The 19,422-nt window shown below is 40.4% G+C and overlaps 1 protein-coding gene across 1 annotated transcript in view; it reads right to left on the bottom strand.

The window, feature by feature from the left end:
* Positions 1-8,212: 8,212 nt before the first annotated feature.
* The window catches only part of tlcd2 (TLC domain containing 2), a 55,674-nt gene continuing 44,464 nt past the window's right edge, over positions 8,213-19,422 (bottom strand). Inside the window, exon 4 of the mRNA XM_072589211.1 lies at positions 8,213-9,720. Coding sequence (XP_072445312.1) covers positions 9,343-9,720 — 378 coding nt within the window. The 3' untranslated portion in view covers positions 8,213-9,342. The remainder of the gene's footprint in view (positions 9,721-19,422) is intronic.

Below are 19,422 nucleotides of genomic sequence, written 5' to 3'. Positions count from 1 at the left end.
TGACGAAGGCCTTCCATCTGGCAACAACTGAAACTAGTTCTCAGGGAGCTGAACAGATTGGGGATGTGAACAAGACAGTGAAAAACCATCTGCTTCTCCACCAGTTCAGAAGCTCTCTCTGTTCTCTGCAATAAAAGCCACTTTAGTTCTGAAGCAAGCCAGTTTATCTTTCCTTCAGCAGTTGCTGTACCTTGTGATTTTTAATGAATGACTCAGAGATCCTTTAAAATTGTGAACCAGACAATTTGTGCCTCCTGCAAACCAGTGAAAACATCCAGAAAAGGAAGACTAAGGAACAGCATTCTGATCAGCACCAGACCATCTTAATAGCTCCTGTGAACAGAGACCACTGAGCTTTCTCAGTTCTCCAACTGTTCAAAACACTGTTTGGATTCAACCTATTGTGCTGACTATGTCCAGAACTTGATCACACCAAGTGGGTCATTGGCAATGTCCTTGACTGCCTGTGGCGGCATTCCGAGTGACCTTGGTCGCCCTTGACTTGACGAAGGACTCCTCTCCACTTGGTTAATGCACATGCAGTGTGTTTGTTGTGCAAGCTGCTGATAATACTATAGCTGTGACAGTGACATAGTGTGGAGCTATATAGCAAAATATCCATCCTTTGGTCTGGTCTGGTCATTGCCTGCAAACATTACAAACAGCCTGGGTTTTGTTCTGTGCTAAAAAGACAGCATTCTATGTAACACAATCCAGTCACATTGGGGATTCTTTATACATTGCAAACTATTTGCTTTTTCCTTCTCCTACTTTAATTTCAGCCTTACAAGGTGCAAAGGTACCACAAATAGATAAATAGATAGGTTCCAATCCTATTGATAAAATAACTTAATACAAGCTGCTAGTTCAAGCATGCAATGGGAAATTTAATTGAAATTTAAAAGATCAAATAAATGTAAATTTGAAAATTTCAAATTGAAATGAGAGTCAATGAAAACAGCTGAGGTGGTTTTAATTTGCCTTGAAAATTAGGAAAGATTGTCTGGGAAGAAATCAGCTGACCAGTAATTAAATTTTTCTAGCACCACTAATCCAGTATTTGGTTTTCAGCATCTGCAGTCATTGTTTTTACCTCAGTAATTAAATTTGTCAGGCCAAGAACACTGCCGAGGCTATCGACAAAAGAAACCCTGAAGTCAATTGGTGCCGTGTTTGAATTTGGATTAACATTGAAAGAAGGAAAATTCAAGCATAATCTAGCCAATTATTCTGGAAAAGAAAATTGCACTTTTTGTCAGAATTTGGTCATGCCTGGAATCTTTCAGTCAATGTTTTATTTCTGTTTTAAAGATATTATGAAAACACCTTTTGAAAATGGAAAGCAAGGTTTCTTCAGAGCTCCTGAATCAGAGAGATTGGTAATTAATAGGAATGCCTACTTAGAAGAAAAGAATAGTGACAGGGAAAACAAAATAACACAGAATCAAATGGGAATAGGAATATCTCATCTTAATTGGAGTCAAATGGAATCTATCAAGTGAAAGTGAAGTGACAATGAAACAAATTAATTAATCGCTTTCTCTTGGGAAATATTTGTTCCTTTGCCTATGAGCTTTTATTTGAAGATAACTAAATTGAATGATTTGGCCACCAACCAAAACACTGGGACAAAGCAAAAAGGATACACATGCCCCAAACCAACTTTTAATTTTTTGAAAAGATACCTGAAAATGAAAATTGGGACACTGGTGTAAGCATGCAGAAGTGATTGTTACATTTAAAGTACCTATCTTAAAGAATACATTAGGAGAATGCACTGAAGAATAGGTCTCAGACATATACACCAATTAAAAGATTGGTTACTGTGACCTGAAGAGGAAGAAAACAGTTTAAATGAGAAGGCATTCATACGTAATCCAAAGCGAACCTGACTTTAAACAATGTGGTACTGGTGAGAGACGGTAATAATTAAAGTAAAAATAATTTTGAGTTAGGATGATTGAAGGCTAAGAGGGGGAGAAGTTGTGATAAGAAAAATCCTAAGTATGGATACAGGTGAAGGGAGAGCTGAATTGTTCATAATTGCACGCATAATCAATTCCTGCAATCTAATACACAGTAATCAGCTAAGAATGAACCTAAATTCTCATATGATAGCATAGTTTCAGCACAGAATAAGGGAGAAGGGAAGGATATATCTAGCATTTTTTTATTCTTTTGAGGGATGTGGAATTGCTGGGGGGGGGGGGCCAGCATTTGTTGCGTGTCTCTGGTTGTCCTTGGGAGGTTGGTGGTGAAACACTGCAGTCTGTTTGCAGTGGGTGGGTGGGCCCGCGGTGTAGGTGGGGATTCCAGAATTTTGACCGAGTGTCAGATGAGATGTAGTTGGGATGGTGGGTGGTTTGGAGGGGGACTTGCGGGTGTGTCTGCTGCCCTTGTCCTTCTGGATTGGGGGGGAGAGGAGTTCTGGGTTTGGAGTGTGATGTCTGGCGATATTTGGTAAGTTTTTGCTGTGTGTCTTGTGGATGGTGCACGGTGCTGCTGCTGTGTGTCAGTGATGGAGGAATGGATGCTGTGCTAGTCAGAAGGCTGCTTTGTCCTGGATGCTGTCGGGTTTCTTGGGTGTTGTTGGGGCTGCATCCTTCCAGGCAGGTGGGGAATATTCCATCGTCCTCTTGACTTGTGCGGTCTTTAGGGGATCTGGAGGTGAGTTATTTGCTGCAGTATTCCTATCATCTGACCTGATCTTGTACCCAATATGTTTATGTGGCTTGTCCATTTCAGTTCCTCATCTATGATAACCACGCCCACCCACACCCCCCTCCCCCCCCCCCCCCCGCCAACACCAAAAGTTGATGGTGGGGTGTTCAGTGATGGTAATGACATTGAGTCTCAAGGAGGAATGGTTACGTCATTAGAGATGGTCATTGACTGAAATTTGTGTCATGCAAATGTTACTTTCCACTTGTCAGCACAAGCCTGGATATCATCCAGGTCTTGTTGTATTTGAGTATGGACGGTTCAGTATTTGAGGAGTTGCGAATGGTGCTGATAATTGTGCAATCATCAGTGAACATCTGGAAAGCGAAAGCAACAGGGAGTATGGAGTCAAGTAGAAAGATAAGCAGCAGATTAGCATGTGTGCAGTGTTTAAGTTCAAGGCAGACATGGAATGAAGCAAAAGGAAGGATAATTTAGGACATATTACTAGAGGTGATGGAAATCATGTGGATAAGAAAATTAGCATTAAGGTGCTTTACCTGAATGCTTATAGTATTTGTAACAAAGTAGATGAATTAACAGCACAAATCATTGTGAATGATTATGATGTGGGAGGCATCACAGAGACGTGGTTGCAGGGGGTTCAGGACTGGCAGTTAAACATTCAAGGATTTACAACTTATCAAAAAGGCAGGGAGGTGGGCAGAGGGGGCGGGGTTGCCTTGTTAGTTAAGAATGAAATTAAATCTATGGCACTGAATGATGTAGGGTCAGATGATGTGGAGTCTATGTGGGTGGTGCTGAGGAACCATAAAGGCAAAAAAAAGCCATAATGGGAGTTATGGGAGTTATATACAGACCTTCCAGCAGTGGTCAGGACAAGGTGCGCAAGATGTACCAGGAAATAGATAGGGCATGTCAGAAATGCAGGGTCATGGTGATCAGGGGGTCTTAAATATGCAAATGGACTGGGTGAATAATGTTGCTGGTAGATCCAAAGAAAGGGAATTCATGGAATGCTTACAGGATGGCTTTTTGGAACAGCTTGTGATGAAGCCCACAAGGGAGCAGGCTATTCTGGACTTAGTGCAATGTAATGAGCCAGACTTTAAAAAAGATCTTAAAGTCAAGGAACACTTAGGAGACAGCAATCATAATATGGTAGAGTTCAGTCTGCAGTTTGAAAGAGAAAAGGCAAAATCGGATGTAATGGTGTTACAGTTAAATAAAGGTAATTACAGGAGCATGAGAGAGGAACTGATTAAGATTGACTGGAAGCAGAACCAAGTGGGGAAGACAGTAGAGCAACAATGGCAGGAGTTTCTGGGTGTAATTGAGGACACAGTACAGAGGTTCATTCCAAAGAAAAGAAAGATTACCCGGGGTGGAATTACACAGCCATGCTGACAAAGGAAGTCAGGAAATGTATCATAAAAAAAAGAGAGAGCCTATAAAGTGGCCAAGAGCACTGGGAAATCAGAAGATTGGGAAGATTGCAAAAACAAGCAGAGGATAACAAGGAGAGAAATAAGGTCATGTTCCAGGTACTGGATGAAGAGGCACCCATGCAGGTGCCCATATCTAGCCCTTTGGTCTGAAGGAAGTGGGAGAATTTGAAGAAGAAATTGTTGAGGATGATGATCAGTTCAGCCAATCGAATGAGAGTGTCATTGGGGTTGGGTCGGCGGGAGAGGTAGGAACTGAGGGCCTGGAGGCCTTTGTCATGGATGTGTACAGGGACTGGATATCTATAGTGAAGATGGGGCCGGGGAACTTAAAGTCATGGAGGAGGTGGATGGTGTGGGTGGTATTCCGAATGTATGTGGGGAGTTCCTGGACCAAGGGCAACAGGACGGTGTCAAGATATACAGAGATAAGTTCGGTTGGGTAGGAGCAGGCTGAGACAATGGGTCCACTGGGGCAGTCATGTTTGTCAATTTTGGAGTAGGAGGTAGAACTGGGTGGTGCAAGGTTCCCAGACTATGAGGTTGGAGGCTGTTGGTTGGAGATCTCCCGAGGTGAAGAGGTTATGGATGGTCTGGGAGTTCCGCTCTATGCCACCCCTCACCCTGAATTGAAATATATCACCGTTCCTTCACTATCGCTGGGTCAGAATCCTGGAATTCCCTGTGGATCGGCCTGCACCATATCGACTGCAACAGTTTAAGAAGGCAGCTTGCCACCACATTCTCAGATGGCCCATGAGCTAATGGACACTGGTGGGCCAGCAATGCCAATCTCCCACAAGTGACTAAAAAAAATCCACCACATTTAGTAGCTCACTCTGAAGTTGGTTGTAAGACATCTTGCGCCAGAAACCTATCTGAAACGTCTGTTAACTCATCTGCCAGTCTGATTCACCAATCTATATGGAGAGTTAAATCACTTCTGATTATCATTATTGGTAAAATGTTAGAGTGTTTGGCAAGTTTTGAGAAGATATGTACCTCAGGTTGATGTTCTGGATGTGGGTTTTCTCGCTGGGCCGGAGGGTTCGTTTTCGGATGTCTCATCGCCGTGTTGGCTGGTGTCGTCGTGAGCCTCCAGTGGAGGCTTTGCAGGGGCTCACTGGTGGTGTTGCCTGGTGCGGTGGCGGGGCATCTGGGGGCAGGCCTTTCAGCTCGGTGAGCAAACTTACATCCATGTTAGAGTCTGTTCCAAATAATGTAATAGCAGAGCATTTAGAAATACTTAAGCAGAGTCAGCATGGAGTAAGTGTGCCTGACAAATTTATTAGAATTCTTTGAGGATGTAGCAAAAAAAGACAGATAAAGGGAAAGCAACAGTTGGAATCCATTGGATTTTCAGAAGGCATTTGTTAAGATGGCAGGGGCTCCCCTCCTGACTCTCTCTGCAGCCTGTTCATTGTCTGCTGGGCGTAGATTGAGAATGTGATGCTCCCGACTTGCCTTGATGGATGCGGCTGCAGCGCCACTCGGGAGGTTTGGCATCGCCGGGACGGAGCGACCTGTTTGATTGGCGGCACATTCACAACAATCCATGTCCTCCACTTTCCTGGCCCTCAGTGGCGGCATGTGTGTGCTGCCTACGGGACGTGGTGTGGGAATTCACCAGGGATCCTCGGACAGTACCTTCTGGGCCCATGGCCGCTTCCGTCTGGAAGGATGGGAGTTGGAGGATGTGTGGCAGCACCGCCAACTGCAGGTTCCTGTCCAGGTCACTGATCATCACAGCTGGGAAATGTATTGCCGTTCCTTTGGTGTTGCTGGGTTGGAATCCTGGAATTCCCTCCCTGGTGGCATTGTGGATTGGCCTACACAAGTGGATGCAGAGGTTCAAGAAGGCAACTGACTGCCACCTTCTCGCAGGAACTCAGGATGGGCAATGAATGCTGGCCTGTCTGTGATGCCCACATTCAATGAATGAATGAAAACATATGTAATACTTGTTTAAATTCTAGCCACTGACTGTTCAATTTCAGGTTTTTAAATGTATTTTGTTAATCTATCATAGGCAATTTGCTATTCAAACTTTATTTTGTTCAACTTTAAGACTCCAGTTTCAGAGTAATTGCAAAAGAATTTAAAACGGTACAATGTTAATGTCACTATTTCCCAACAATCCATCACAAGAATTTTATTTATTTCTTTCTTGCTACTTACTACTTTTAAAATATCCCAATTTTTGGCTGATTCCTCAACATACTGTTCCAGGAATTTATGTTTCACAGTATTAGTGTTAATTGAGTTTACCCAGTCTACATGCAAATTGAACTTGTCCATTATTACTATGTTACTAATGTTACATACAACCCCAATTTTCTTATTGATACCATGCCCAACATTACCACTGGCCTATAAACAACTCCCCTTGCTATTTATTATCTCTACAAATCTGGTTCAATGTCTTGATAATTTGACTGAAGGTACTGCCTTAGTATTTTATTGATTGTGTGTGAGAAATCATGTCTCACAAACTTAATTGAATCTTTTTGAAGAAATCACAAAGAGGATTGATGAGGGCAGAGTGGTAGACATGATCTATTTGGACTTCAGTAAGGCATCCGACAAGGTTTCCCTTGGGAGACTGGTAAGCAACATTAGATCTCATGGAATACAGGCAGAACTATCGATTTGCATACAAAACTGGCTTGAAGTTAGAAGACAGAGAGTGGTGGTGGAAGGTTGTTTCTCAGACTGGAGGTCTGTGACCAGTGGAGTACCACACGGATCAGTGCTGGGTCCACTACTTTTAGTCATTTATATAAATGATTTGGATGTGAGCATAAGAGGTAAAGTTAGTTAGTTTGCAGATGACACCAAAATTGGAGGTGTAGTGGACAGTGAAGGAGGTTACCTTGGAGTACAATTGGATCTTGATCAGATGGGCCAATGGGCTGAGGAGTGGCAGATGGAGCTTATATTAGATAAACGCGAGGTGCTGCATTTTGGGAAAGCAAATCTTCGCAGGACTTATACACTTAATGGTAAGATCCTAGGCAGTGTTGCTGACTAAAGAGACCTTGGAGTGCAGGTTTATAACTCCTTGAAAGTAGAGTCGCAAGTAGACAGGATAGTGAAGGCATTTGGCATGCTTTCCTTTATTGGTCAGAGTACTGAGTATAGGAGTTGGGAGGTCATGCTGTGGCTATTACAGGACATTGGTTAGGCCACCTTTGGAATACTGTGTGTAGTTCTGGTCTCCTTCCTATTGGAAAGATGTTGTTAAACCTTATAAAGATGTTGCCAGGGTTGGAGGATTTGAGATCTATGGAGAGGCTGAATAGGCTGAGCTTGTTTTCCCTGGAGTGTCAGAGGCTGACGGGAGCCTTTATAGGAGTGTATAAAATCATGAGGGGCATGGATAGGGTAAAGAGACAAAGTATTTTCCCTGGGGTGGGAAAGTCCAGAACTAGAGGGCATAGGTTTAGGGTGAGAGGAGAAAGATATAAAAGAAACCTAAGGGGCAACGTTTTCACACAGAGAGTGGTACATGTATGGAATGAGCTGCCAGAGGAAGTGGTAGAAGTTAGTACAATTGCAACAGTTAAAAGGCACCTGGACTGGTATAAGAATAGTAAGGGTTTGAAGGGATATGGGCCAGGTGCTGGCAGGTGGGACTATATTGGGTTGGGATATCTGGTTGGCATGGACGGGTTGGACCGAAGGGTCTGTTTCTGTGCTGTACATCTCTATGTTTCTATGACACAATTTAGACTAATTCTCAACATTTAGATTATCATATTACAGGAGATAGATTTCAGTTACATTGATAATTTTTTCTGGTATATTTCTTCATCAATGGATAGGATCTATTAATTAAGAAGAGGTGGATCTAAGTAAGAAATCATCTTTGTCAGGTGAAGTAAGATGACTTCATCGAATGAGGCAGCAGTGTTCCAAATGCCTGTGATTTCAAATAAACTTGTTGAACTATAACGTGGTGTTGGATAACGTCTGACTTTGTCCACCCCAGTCCAACTCTGACACCTCCACATGCAGATTAATAGGCATAAATTTGACTAAATAAATATTTCAGATTTAATATTCTTTTGATTACATTCTCCAGATTTTAAATTTGGGAAACATTTTTAAAAATAGCTCACAGATTGATCTCAAAACTAGTGGTTCACATTTTAGTCCTGTAAGAAATATATGAATGTTGTGCACAAAATTATTTCACATTAAAGTAAAAAATGACTATTTTCTGTAAAATTATGTCATTACTCTCAGCTCTATTTTACCATTTTTAAACCAAACAAATAATACAAAGGCAGTCAAAAAAAGTGTAAGTGGTTATTGATATGTTACAAATATATATGTATATATCAGTTAAAAAATTATTGATATATTATAAATATATTACAGCTTTTTAGGCTGTGTACATTCAAGATGAAATTATATTTTCATTTGTCCACATTATATCTGCTTAGACTGTGTCCTACACCACTCACTCAAGATTTCTATATAGCTATTTGAAACATGCCATTACTATGTATAAAATTAAGTAACACTCAGTAAACATTTACATAAAATGAAGACGTTTAGTAAACAAATCTCGCACTTTGCGTGAGTAATCAAATCATTCATTATTATCAGCATACTTTTGATGGGCTACTTTCTCACTTCCCAGCTCATTAATCTGACATGCTTATGTTTAAATTGATACATTTGAAAGGCCAGCTGAGCAACTGACAATTACGGGCATTTGTGTATAATTTACCAAGTTTTTAGCATCAAAACCAGCATGGAATTATTTAGAATGATTAGAATGAATCCTTTTGGGAGTGGTAACAATAATTGCAAGAATTAAACAACAAACACTGCTAGAGTTAAACATTGCCCGATAGTCTAACACTTGCCCAATGTAGTTTGAAGTGAGGTACTGTAAGAATACGGCATTTAATTTTGTCACATATTTAACTGCATTTGTTTAAAATGTTTAGAAAAGAAAGCATTAAAAATTTTGTATCATTTTCATTTTTTTATAATACTTGCAACATCATTAGATTAAAAACACCACCTTTCAAAATATTAGAGATCAATTTAAAAAATATATTTACAATTAAGCCCATCAGGTTATCTAGAATTACACTTAAGTGAATGGGACCATTTACATTCGAAGGAGCTAAAGGTCCCTTTTCAGCTCTTCCTTCAGAAATCTAAGCACTAGTATTGGGGAGGAAACACCACTTCAATTTTACTTCTCCTTTTCCTTCTTCCCTTCCCAGCTAGATTTCAGAAAGTCACTTCTTAGTAGTCGATAGAAAAGCACAATATTCATTAAAGTCATGATGGCCATTCCTACACTCCCGATGCTGTAATTTATTAGAGGGATGTTGTCACGGTTTAGGACCAGCCAGCGTGTCATCCAGGCCAGCGTGCTAATACGGAAGATAACATAGGTTCCCAGATTGATGATGCTGTTAATGCGGAAGCAAGTGGTTTTGTTCATGTTGGCCATCAGAAGAATTTGCCTCAGGTGCAGGAAGATGGAGTTGATTTCAACCAGTAAAGCTACGACAGCAAACCCAACGTAGCTGAAGAGGCTCACAGAAATTCCAAAACAAGTGATTACCTAGGGAAATAAACAACATTTCGGTATTTTGGACTTCACAGAGATCAGAATCCCTTAAAGACTTCAGGAAATCCAATAGCATAGACAATTCAACTAATAGGTTTTGTGGCTAATCATACAATCTTTTAGCCTTTTCATTTTTTTGCTGCTTTATCCATGAGAAAGATTAGATAAGCACCAATTCTGTAGTTGAGAATGGTAAGTAAATGGAAGGGTTTGAGATGAAGAAATTATTTAAAACTATTAATTACTTAAATTGTTTTCTTACAGAAGAGGCACTGAAATAATCCATGAATGCAGGTCAGATGGATGAAATTAGATGTCAGAGATTAAAAATTTACACCAGAACAGCTATTAGGAACGAATTCTTGAAACAATTGATCAGACTGATTAATAGGTTAAAATCATTGATGTAAAAAAAGGCCAAAGGTTACAGTGGGAAAGCTACAAGAGAAACAAACTTGATGAGGATTGACAATTTTATTAGAGTTCTTTAAGGCCATAACAAGCAGAGTGGAAGAAGGAGAACAAGTTGATATATTGTATTCTGAATTTCCAAAAAGCATTCAGTAAGGTGCCACATAAATGGTTACTATACAAGTATAACAGCTCATGGTATTGGAGATATTAGCCAGTGATATTCGCCTGGATAAAGATCAGCTAGTTAGCAAGAAACAGATTGTCAGAATAATTGGGTAATTTTCAGTTAGGCACATTGTAGCCATCACAAGCATCCACCCCCTCCACCACGGACGCTCAGTAGTAGCAATGTGTACTATCTACAAGATGCACCTGCAGAAAATTCACCAAAGCTCATTAGATAGCACTTTTCAAACCCATGACCACCTCCATCTAGATGGACAAGGGCAGCATATACATGGGAACACCATTGCCTGCAAGTTCCCCTCCAAGCAACTCACCATCCTGATTTGGAAATACATTGCCATTCCTTCACTGTCACTGGGTCAAAATCCTGGAATTCTCTCCACAAGGGCATGTGGGTCAACCTACAGCATGTGGAATACAGCAGTTCAAGAAGGCAACTCACCACCACATGCTCAAGGACAACTCGGGATGGGCAATAAAAGCTGGCCAGCCAGCAACACACACAAATTAATGAAAAAAAAAGGGTGTCACAGGGATCAATGCAGGGACCTCAACCACTTCCAAACTATATGAATGTTTGGATGAAGAAAGTGCAATGTAGCCAAATGTGTTTATGATACAAAGGTAAAATAGGGAACCAAATTGTGTGGACGATGCAGAGTCTGCAAAGGGACATAGTTTAATTGACAAAAGAAATTAGATGGAGTATAATGTGGGAAAATGTGAGTGGTCCATTTTGGTAGGAAGATTAGAGAAGTCAGTTTTTAATGACCATCTCTAATTACCCTTGAGAAGATGGAAGTGAGCCATCTTCTTGAACCACTGCATTCCATGAAAGGTTGATATACTCACAGTGCTGTTAGGAAGGGAAGTTCAGGGCTTTGGTTCAGCAACAGTGAAAAAAAATGACAATATGGTATCAGATAGCAGAGAGAATCATGGAGATGTACAGCACAGAAACAGACCCTTCAGTCCAACTCATTCACGCCAACCAGATATCCTCACCTAATACAGTCCCATTTGCCAGCATTTGGCCCATACCTCTCTAAACCATTTCTATTCATAAACCCATCCAGATGCCTCTTAAATGTTGCAATTGTACCAGCCTACACCACTTCCTCTGGCAGCTCATTCCATACACGTACCACCTTCTGCATGAAAAAGTTGCCACTTAGGTCTCTTTTATATCTTTCCCTTTTCATCTTTATCCTATGCCCTTTAGTTCTGGACCCCCACCCCAGGGAAAAGACTTTGTCTACTTACCCTATCCACATCCCTCATGATTTTTATAAACCTCTATAAGGTCACCCCTCAGCCTCCGATGCTCCAGGGAAAAGAACCACAGCCTATCCCTATAGCTCAAATCCTCCAATCCTAGCAACATCCTTGTAAATCTTTTCTGAATCCTTTCAAGTCTCACAACATCCTTCCTATAGGAAGGAGACCAGAGTTGCACACAATATTCCAAAAGCAGGGTGGGGGAGACCAGAACTAGAGGGCATAGGTTTAGGGTGAGAGGGGGAAAAATTTAAAAGGGACCTAAGGGTCAACTTTTTCATGCAGAGGCTGGTGCATGAATGGAATGGGCTGCCAGAGGATGTGGTGCAGGTTGGTACAATTACAATTCTGTACATTTGCAACATGACCTCCCAAATCCTACATTCAATGGTCTGACCAATAAAGGAATGCATACCAAATGCCATCTTCACTATCCTATCTAACTACAACTCCACTTTCAAGGAACTATGAACCCGCACTCCAAGGTCTCTTTGTTCAGCAACACTCCACAGGAGATTGAGACTCTCCAGAATTTTGTGGTTTAGAGGGATCTGAATGTCTTTGCACAGGAATCACAAGAAGTTAACACACTTGCCAGTAATTAGGAACACAAATAAAATATTGGCCTTTATTGTATGAGGAGTTCAACACAAAAGCAGGGAAATCTTTTTAGACCTGTACAAGCAATGTGTGGGAGTACTGCTTACAGTTCAGGTCTCCTTATTGAAAGGGGGATATACTTACATTGCTGACAATTTAGAAAAGGTTCATGAGATTGATTCATGACATAAACGGATTGTCTTAAAGTTGAGCAGATCCAGAGGGAGCTTTCTCTCATGCGGAATCTGGAATGATGAGCAGAGCTTCATAATAAGGGGTCTCCCATTTTAGATTTGAATGAGGCATTTCTTCTCTTCGTGAATTGCTTGTCTTTGGAATTCTATTCCACAGAGTGCAGTGGAGTGGTGTCATTGAACATATTCAAAGATGAATGAAATTTTTGACTTAGAGGGGAGTTGAACCAAATGGGGAATAGATAGTTACGTGGAATTAAAGCCATTATTGGATAAGCCATGGTCTTACTCAATAATGGGGAAGGCTCAAAAGATCAAATGGGCCACCTCTGCCCCTATTTTTATGTTCTTTTGACTTTTCATATATTAGTAAATTAACAAAACAACTTGAAGGGAAGAATGAAAGCAACAATGCTGGAGAAACACGTAAAATCTACAATGCTGGAGATAAAATAAAATAGACATTGCTGAAATAAAACAGTAAATGCTAGAAAGATGCAGTTATTAACTTCAAAAGAATGCAGTCCAACATTTGAATAAAAATCTTCACCCCAAATTTTAAACATTTTTTTCATATTTCCATTTGTTCCATTACTTACCTGGTTAGACCCTGCTTGGAATACTGTGAACAGATATGGGCACCATACCTTAGGAACATATACTAGCCTTGGAGTAAGTACAATGTAAGCTTAGAAGAATGACGCCAGATGTTAGATATTATGATGAAAAAATATACAAATTAGGCCTGTTGAAGGTTGACAGGTGACCTGATTGAAGTTTGCAAGATATTAACAAAAGACAAGGCAGATAAAAATAAACTACTTCCACTGGTTGGGGAATTCTAGAACTAGAGGGCATAGTTTGAGACTAAAATCCAAACCATTCAGGAGAGATGTTAGGAAGCATTTCTACACACAAAGGGGCTAGATGTTTGGAATTATCTTCCACAAATGGCAATGGATGGTGGTTCAGTTGTTAACTTTGAATCTGATGCATATAAATCTTTGTTAAGCAAACACACTCAGGGATATAGGCCAAAGACAGGTATAATGAGTTAAGCCATGGGCCGGCCAGAATCTTATTGAATACTGGAACAAACTTGAGGGGCTGAATGGCCTACACTTGTTCCAATGTTTTTCTAACTCCAATTCTGTTTTTTCAATCTAATTTGCATCATATTTATTCCCTCGTGTAGTCTAGTCACCCATATGTTGTAAAATAAAGCCATTCATGTAGAACAGGCTCAGCTGTTGAATGCTAGTTGTGCAGCAATCAAGCTTAAGTATTCAATTAATTACAGTATTGCATTGGATTTCACAGCACTTGCTGTGGATTAGACTCTAACCTTAAAATAATCCACAATCTTTCCTTGCAGCAGCTGTGCAATACAATTAATTGCTAGTTTTCATCAAGAGTGTGTTTCGCATGAGAAATAAAACTAGTAACTTTAAACAGCAGCACTGCACTGTGATACAGCATCAATGTTTTGAAAAATGAATTAACAAGCATCATGTTATTAATAAGAAAGTAACAGCTGACTCTTGACATTAAGCAGTTCATCTGCATCATTAAGAGGCTCAAGTAAGTAAATCTCAGCCACTTTAAAAGGAATGCTATTTCAATTTAAAACAAAATGATTATGAGAACAGGAAACTTTCTAGAATATGTAAGTTAGAGCTGAAAGAATTGGTTTATTTATTCACTAAGGGTGGAAGTTAGCAGTTAGGGCATTCTTCAGATCAAATCTCAGTTTACTACATACGCCCAGACCAGATGTTATTGTTTGATGAGAGGGGGCGAGTACTGAATCAGGGAAGATTTGTCTGGTTCCACACCTCTGTGTGATGGTTCATCGGGGGAAGCAAATGTCAGGGCAAATACAACTGGACAGGTCAGAACAGAAATCTTAAAAAAAACTATCCAATTCTTCTTCTAGTGATTTCCTTCCCTGTGTTTCAGAAATAAACATTGCTAAAAAGAGATATGAGCAAAATTTTCATCTTGTATTCAAGGTATATAAGATACTACTAGGGTAACTTAGAAAGTAAAAACCAATTACTGTATACAGCTTGAGATAAAGTGCTGATCAGTTCAGTTATTGTCAGCATGGAGGTGGTGTAGGAACAATTAACCGGCTTAAGTTAGCTGCTCCACTAGCATCTAATGAGGATATTGAGGTCCTCAAAGTGCACCTCACAATCTAGCATGTGCATAATATGGGATATCCACAACTTGGCAGATTTTCATATGCAATGCAAATGTCTCATAGTACTGCAGGAGTTCAAGGCCAACCACAATACATATAATTGCATTCCCAGGGACTGGAGTAGTCATACATGCAAACGCAACTATGTTAACAAATTCTAGATATTATCTGTATCAACCTGTTCAGAGATGTTATAATACTTCAAGACCAGGTGGCACTTGAACCCAGGGTCTCTGACTCAGAGGTAGGGTCACTAACTACTGTGCCACATGAATTATAGATATTTTTTGTGATACTCTTTGTCTCCAAAGAGGATAGAACAGTGGCTGTTCACTCTAAAGTCTAGAAACTGACTATGTTGCTTGTTGCATGCCTTTGTTATTTGAAGATTGAACAAAGGGCAATATGTATAAGGTCTAGCTGCACTGGATGGGCACTAAAGGGCTGAGTTCTGCTCCAGAAACTTTGGCACATACACAAATTATACCAGAAAATGTTAAGATAAGTATGGGCCCATGAAGAATGTAACTGATTTTTAAGCAGTTAAGGTATTTCCCTGAAAATGACTGAATTGCAAAGCACGCATGTTATGTTAATGTCACATCTTGTAATTCAACACCTTTTCATTTGTTGTTTTGCTTTACTTAAATAACCTTTACAGAATCTGAAGCTGAGTACACAGTGACCTCAACAATAACATCGAGGAGAAAGTGAGGACTGCAGATGCTGGAGATCAGAGCTGGAAATGTGTTGCTGGAAAAGCGCAGCAGGTCAGGCAGCATCTAAGGAGCAGGAGAATCGACGTTTCAGGAAAAGAAGGGCTTATGCCCGAAACGTCGATTCTCCTGCTCCTTGGATGCTGCCTGACCTGCTGCGCTTTTCCAGCAACACACTTTCAGCTCAACAAAAACATCCTAAATATTCCATTGTACTTTTCATGATGTGGAGCAAAGAGTAATAAGTGAAGATGGATCATAACACAAAGCACAGTCAAACAAAACTTACATGAGGTTCAATCTGATGTAAACAGTAGTCACACTATGGGCAGAATTTTCCCTTCCCTGTGTGATGTAAACAATGGTGAAAAAGATGGAGAAATACCGAGAAACCGAAAAGAATTTAGAATCTTAACATTGAGGAAAATATTAGTGATTGTCCCCTTGAGCCTTAAATGGCAACTTCCAAATGACAGTGACTAACTTACTTCCATGTATTTACATACCTCTACTCACCTTACTTGTACACCACTTTCAATTCTCCTCTCTTTCTCATTGTGTCAATCAAAGCAGGTACCTGGCAACTACAGCTCACGGAATACTTGTCCTTGCAATCATTTAACTGCTTCTTCAGGGCAATGTGCTCCATGGTGACCAACTTCCTTAATGCTTCAATAACTCAAGTCAGCACCAGTAAACCACCAGCCTCAGCACATCGTCAATCTGACTGTTAGACCAACTCACACATCACTTCCACCTTGAACACTTTATTCTGGTGCTCAGGGACAGCTATAAGTTGCATGCTTCTACCAAGTTGCTTTGCACGCAGGGTTATGTGCACATCTTATGCATCTGATCAGGGTGCTTTGTACTACTCTTAGCTTGCTTTCTTCATGGTCACTCTCTTTGTACTTACTTAAATGTTGCCAGCCTTTATTTACTTCATGCTACTTTTTTAGCTGTCACTCACTGATTTCTGTGCTAACTGATGGGGTCCTAGTCTCTGTGTAGCTCACATTGCTTTCTTCGAGCGCAGGGTCTTCAGGTTTCAGTGACAGGCTACCAGCCTCTGTGTGTTGCATTGCTTTACAGGCTGGCAGTCCGTAACGGGGAACATTGAATAGTCTGGGAGGAAAACATGTTGCTGTGTGGCACCATGTTATGTTAATGTCACACCCTGCAGCATGTGCCAGCACTTACATAGCAAACACATTACATTTGCTTCAAACAAATGGCCATATGTGAACGTCAAAAGGAAGTGATTTTTAATGGGTGAAAAGCGACAATGGTCAGGTATGAGATATCACCAGAGTCGGTCAAGAAGTTTGTCTGATACCAGTCTGGTGAATGGGATGGTTTTTCCTGAATTTAAACAAAGTGAAGGATTGAATATTGTGTAAGGAGATGAAAAAACTTTAGTGGTGATTCCAGAGCAGGAGTGGTGATGAGATATCCTCACTGAGTGAATGGGAAGTGCAGAGAGCAGAGAAGAGTTAGTCATGTAGGAGGATGACGTGGACGAGGGCTATTGAGTGGACATGATGCATGCTGTAGTGAGAGGTGTAGTCCATGAGCCTTGATGAGATGTGTGTGCAGTGGCAAAGTTAACATTAGCGGTGGCGCTGTGAGTGTGCAATATAGCAGAGACAAGATGGTGGCACTTAGTCTTGCAGAGTGCAGAAAATCTCTGGCCTTCCTCCTGCACTGCTGGATGTCCTGCTTCACCCAGGACATAGCATTGACCTGGCTTGGTCTGGTAGCAAGGCCATATGTGGCTGTCTGCAGGAAATAGGTCCAGCTTCCTCTCTCCCACCAATGCCCCCTGTCCATAAAGCTGGGAGAGAGTTCTCCTTTATTCTGGGCCAGGTCCTTGAACAGCAGAATGTGTGGGCCAGTTTTCAGCTTGCAGCATTTGAAGTGATGTGCAGTTGGTCCTTAAATATGAACACTCGAAGGTCACAGCAGTGGTGAGCAAGTCTGGCTCTCCTGCCACGCAGTTCCTCAAGAAAGGCACCCAAGAGCCTCGCTGTATTATTAATGAGGCAGAAGAAGTGTATGAGAAATATCACTCCTCAGCATAGTGGACCAACTCCATGAATCTCACTCAACAAAATACTTCAACTGAAAACTGGAAAATTCCATCCAATGTTTTTGATTATTGATTAGAAATATTGGACCTATGACCATTAACTAAACCAAATACCAGGGGACAGAACATTGTAATATTGCAAAAATACATAATAGTCTGAAAACACATTTGGCTTAATTTCCTCAAGTCATTCGCCAACACCAATGTGAATTTTGCAATGTTTTTGATTGATACCTCATTTGACAAATGTGCTGAAGTATTAATACAATCTATTTCATCAAATTGTACAAACTGTACAATTGAGCTGAAAATGTGTTACTGGAAAAGCGCAGCAAGTCGGACAGCATTCAAGGAGCAGGAGAATCGAAGTTTCGGGCATGAGCCCTTCTTCAGGAATCATGCCCGAAACATCGATTCTCCTGTTCCTTGGATGCTGCCTGACCTGCTGCGCTTTTCCAGCAACACATTTTCAGCTCTGATCTCCAGCATCTGCAGTCCTCACTTTCTCCTCCAAACTGTACAATTGCCAATCTGCAAGTCCTTTCAAATATATGGAGAAGTGTTCTGTTCCACCTAAACTCTAATTGAATTTTGCATTAGAAACTTCAACTAAATTGTAATCTTGCGCTGAGAAAAACAATGTTATATTTGAAAACATGAGAATTCAAAACGGTGACAGGCAGTTCTGCATACTGTTGTGGCTTTACAATATATCCATCTAACAGCGAAGCTAGGAACTAACAGGGATATACAATGTCACAATGTAATCCACTGCCCAACTGTTTGTTTGCATCTGCAGTCCTCACTTTCTCCTCCCTGTTTGTTTAATAAGACCAGTTCATTTATTTGGTTAATTTACTCCCATTTTCTTGTATTAATAAAAATTGTAGAGTTAAATTAAATCCACAGTTAGAATGCTGACACATACACGGGCAGCTAGGCACATGCATAGTTGGAACTGATCGTAACCTCTGAGTCCTTATCAGCAACCTGAAGGCTTAATGACCTCTGCACCATTCTGAGCTACTCAACAACTTACTGATGCCTCACAAGGCTACGAGATTAATAACAACAATAACATGCAGGTTCTGGAGGAGAGATAAGGGCAGCATCTGAAATGTAGGGGTGATAAATAAGATCAGAGTTACCAGACAACCTGCTTCCTAGGATTTTTGATTAAGTCAAATGTCGGAAAAGTCATGTTGGAATTCAAGAAATGTACTACTACATTTTTCTCAATGTTTCAGATCCTTTCTGTACCTGAGATTGCTGAGATTATTTTGTAAAATAATCTACTACACCATTATTATGGACAATAGCATGCTTGAAATTTGAAAACCTGCCAATTCTAACTATGGTATGTTTCAAACAAGAGTCTTTAACAGCTCTGGAGAGGAAACAGCTAATGCATAAAATACACTGAATATGTATAGAGTTCCTCAAACACCTGCACAATAAAAATATTTACTGAAGGTATTATTCTGTTTCATGTGCCATTATTTTATCAAGTAACTGATAAGAATTCAGGTTTAATCTCACCAAATTTTTTTTTAAAACAAGGATTAGTTTATGTTCTGCAATAAAAATTTAATTTCCTTTTATTTATATAACCTCTCCACCCACTTCTAAAAGAAGTGCATTAAATAATAAACTGTCCCTCCTGATTCTAGTGCTTTCAAATTTGCCAAACTCTGAAACTATAATCTGGAAAATGAATATTTATGATGAGAAATGGATAACTATCAGTGTCACCATTTGATCTACATCTCTGAGATTGAAGAGTGTGGGACAGAAGCCAAGATTTAATCCAGCAGTATTATAAAATCAGTAAAGTTAGATGTTAGAAGTCTTGAAAGACTGAAAGAGGATTTCCAGAGTATTGAGGTACTAGAAAGAAGGATGGACCGCACAAGGAGACAATCAAATAAACTAAATAACTCTGCCCCTGGCTTTCCTCACTGTTTTTAAAAAATGGGTGGCATGGTGGCTCAGTGGTTAGTACTGCTGCCTCAC

This window comes from Chiloscyllium punctatum, chromosome 19 (assembly GCF_047496795.1).
Source record: "Chiloscyllium punctatum isolate Juve2018m chromosome 19, sChiPun1.3, whole genome shotgun sequence".
In the NCBI taxonomy this organism is placed as follows: domain Eukaryota; kingdom Metazoa; phylum Chordata; class Chondrichthyes; order Orectolobiformes; family Hemiscylliidae; genus Chiloscyllium; species Chiloscyllium punctatum.
The sequence above is the reverse complement of the archived record's forward strand: the minus strand, read 5'-3'. Positions and strand labels throughout refer to the sequence as shown.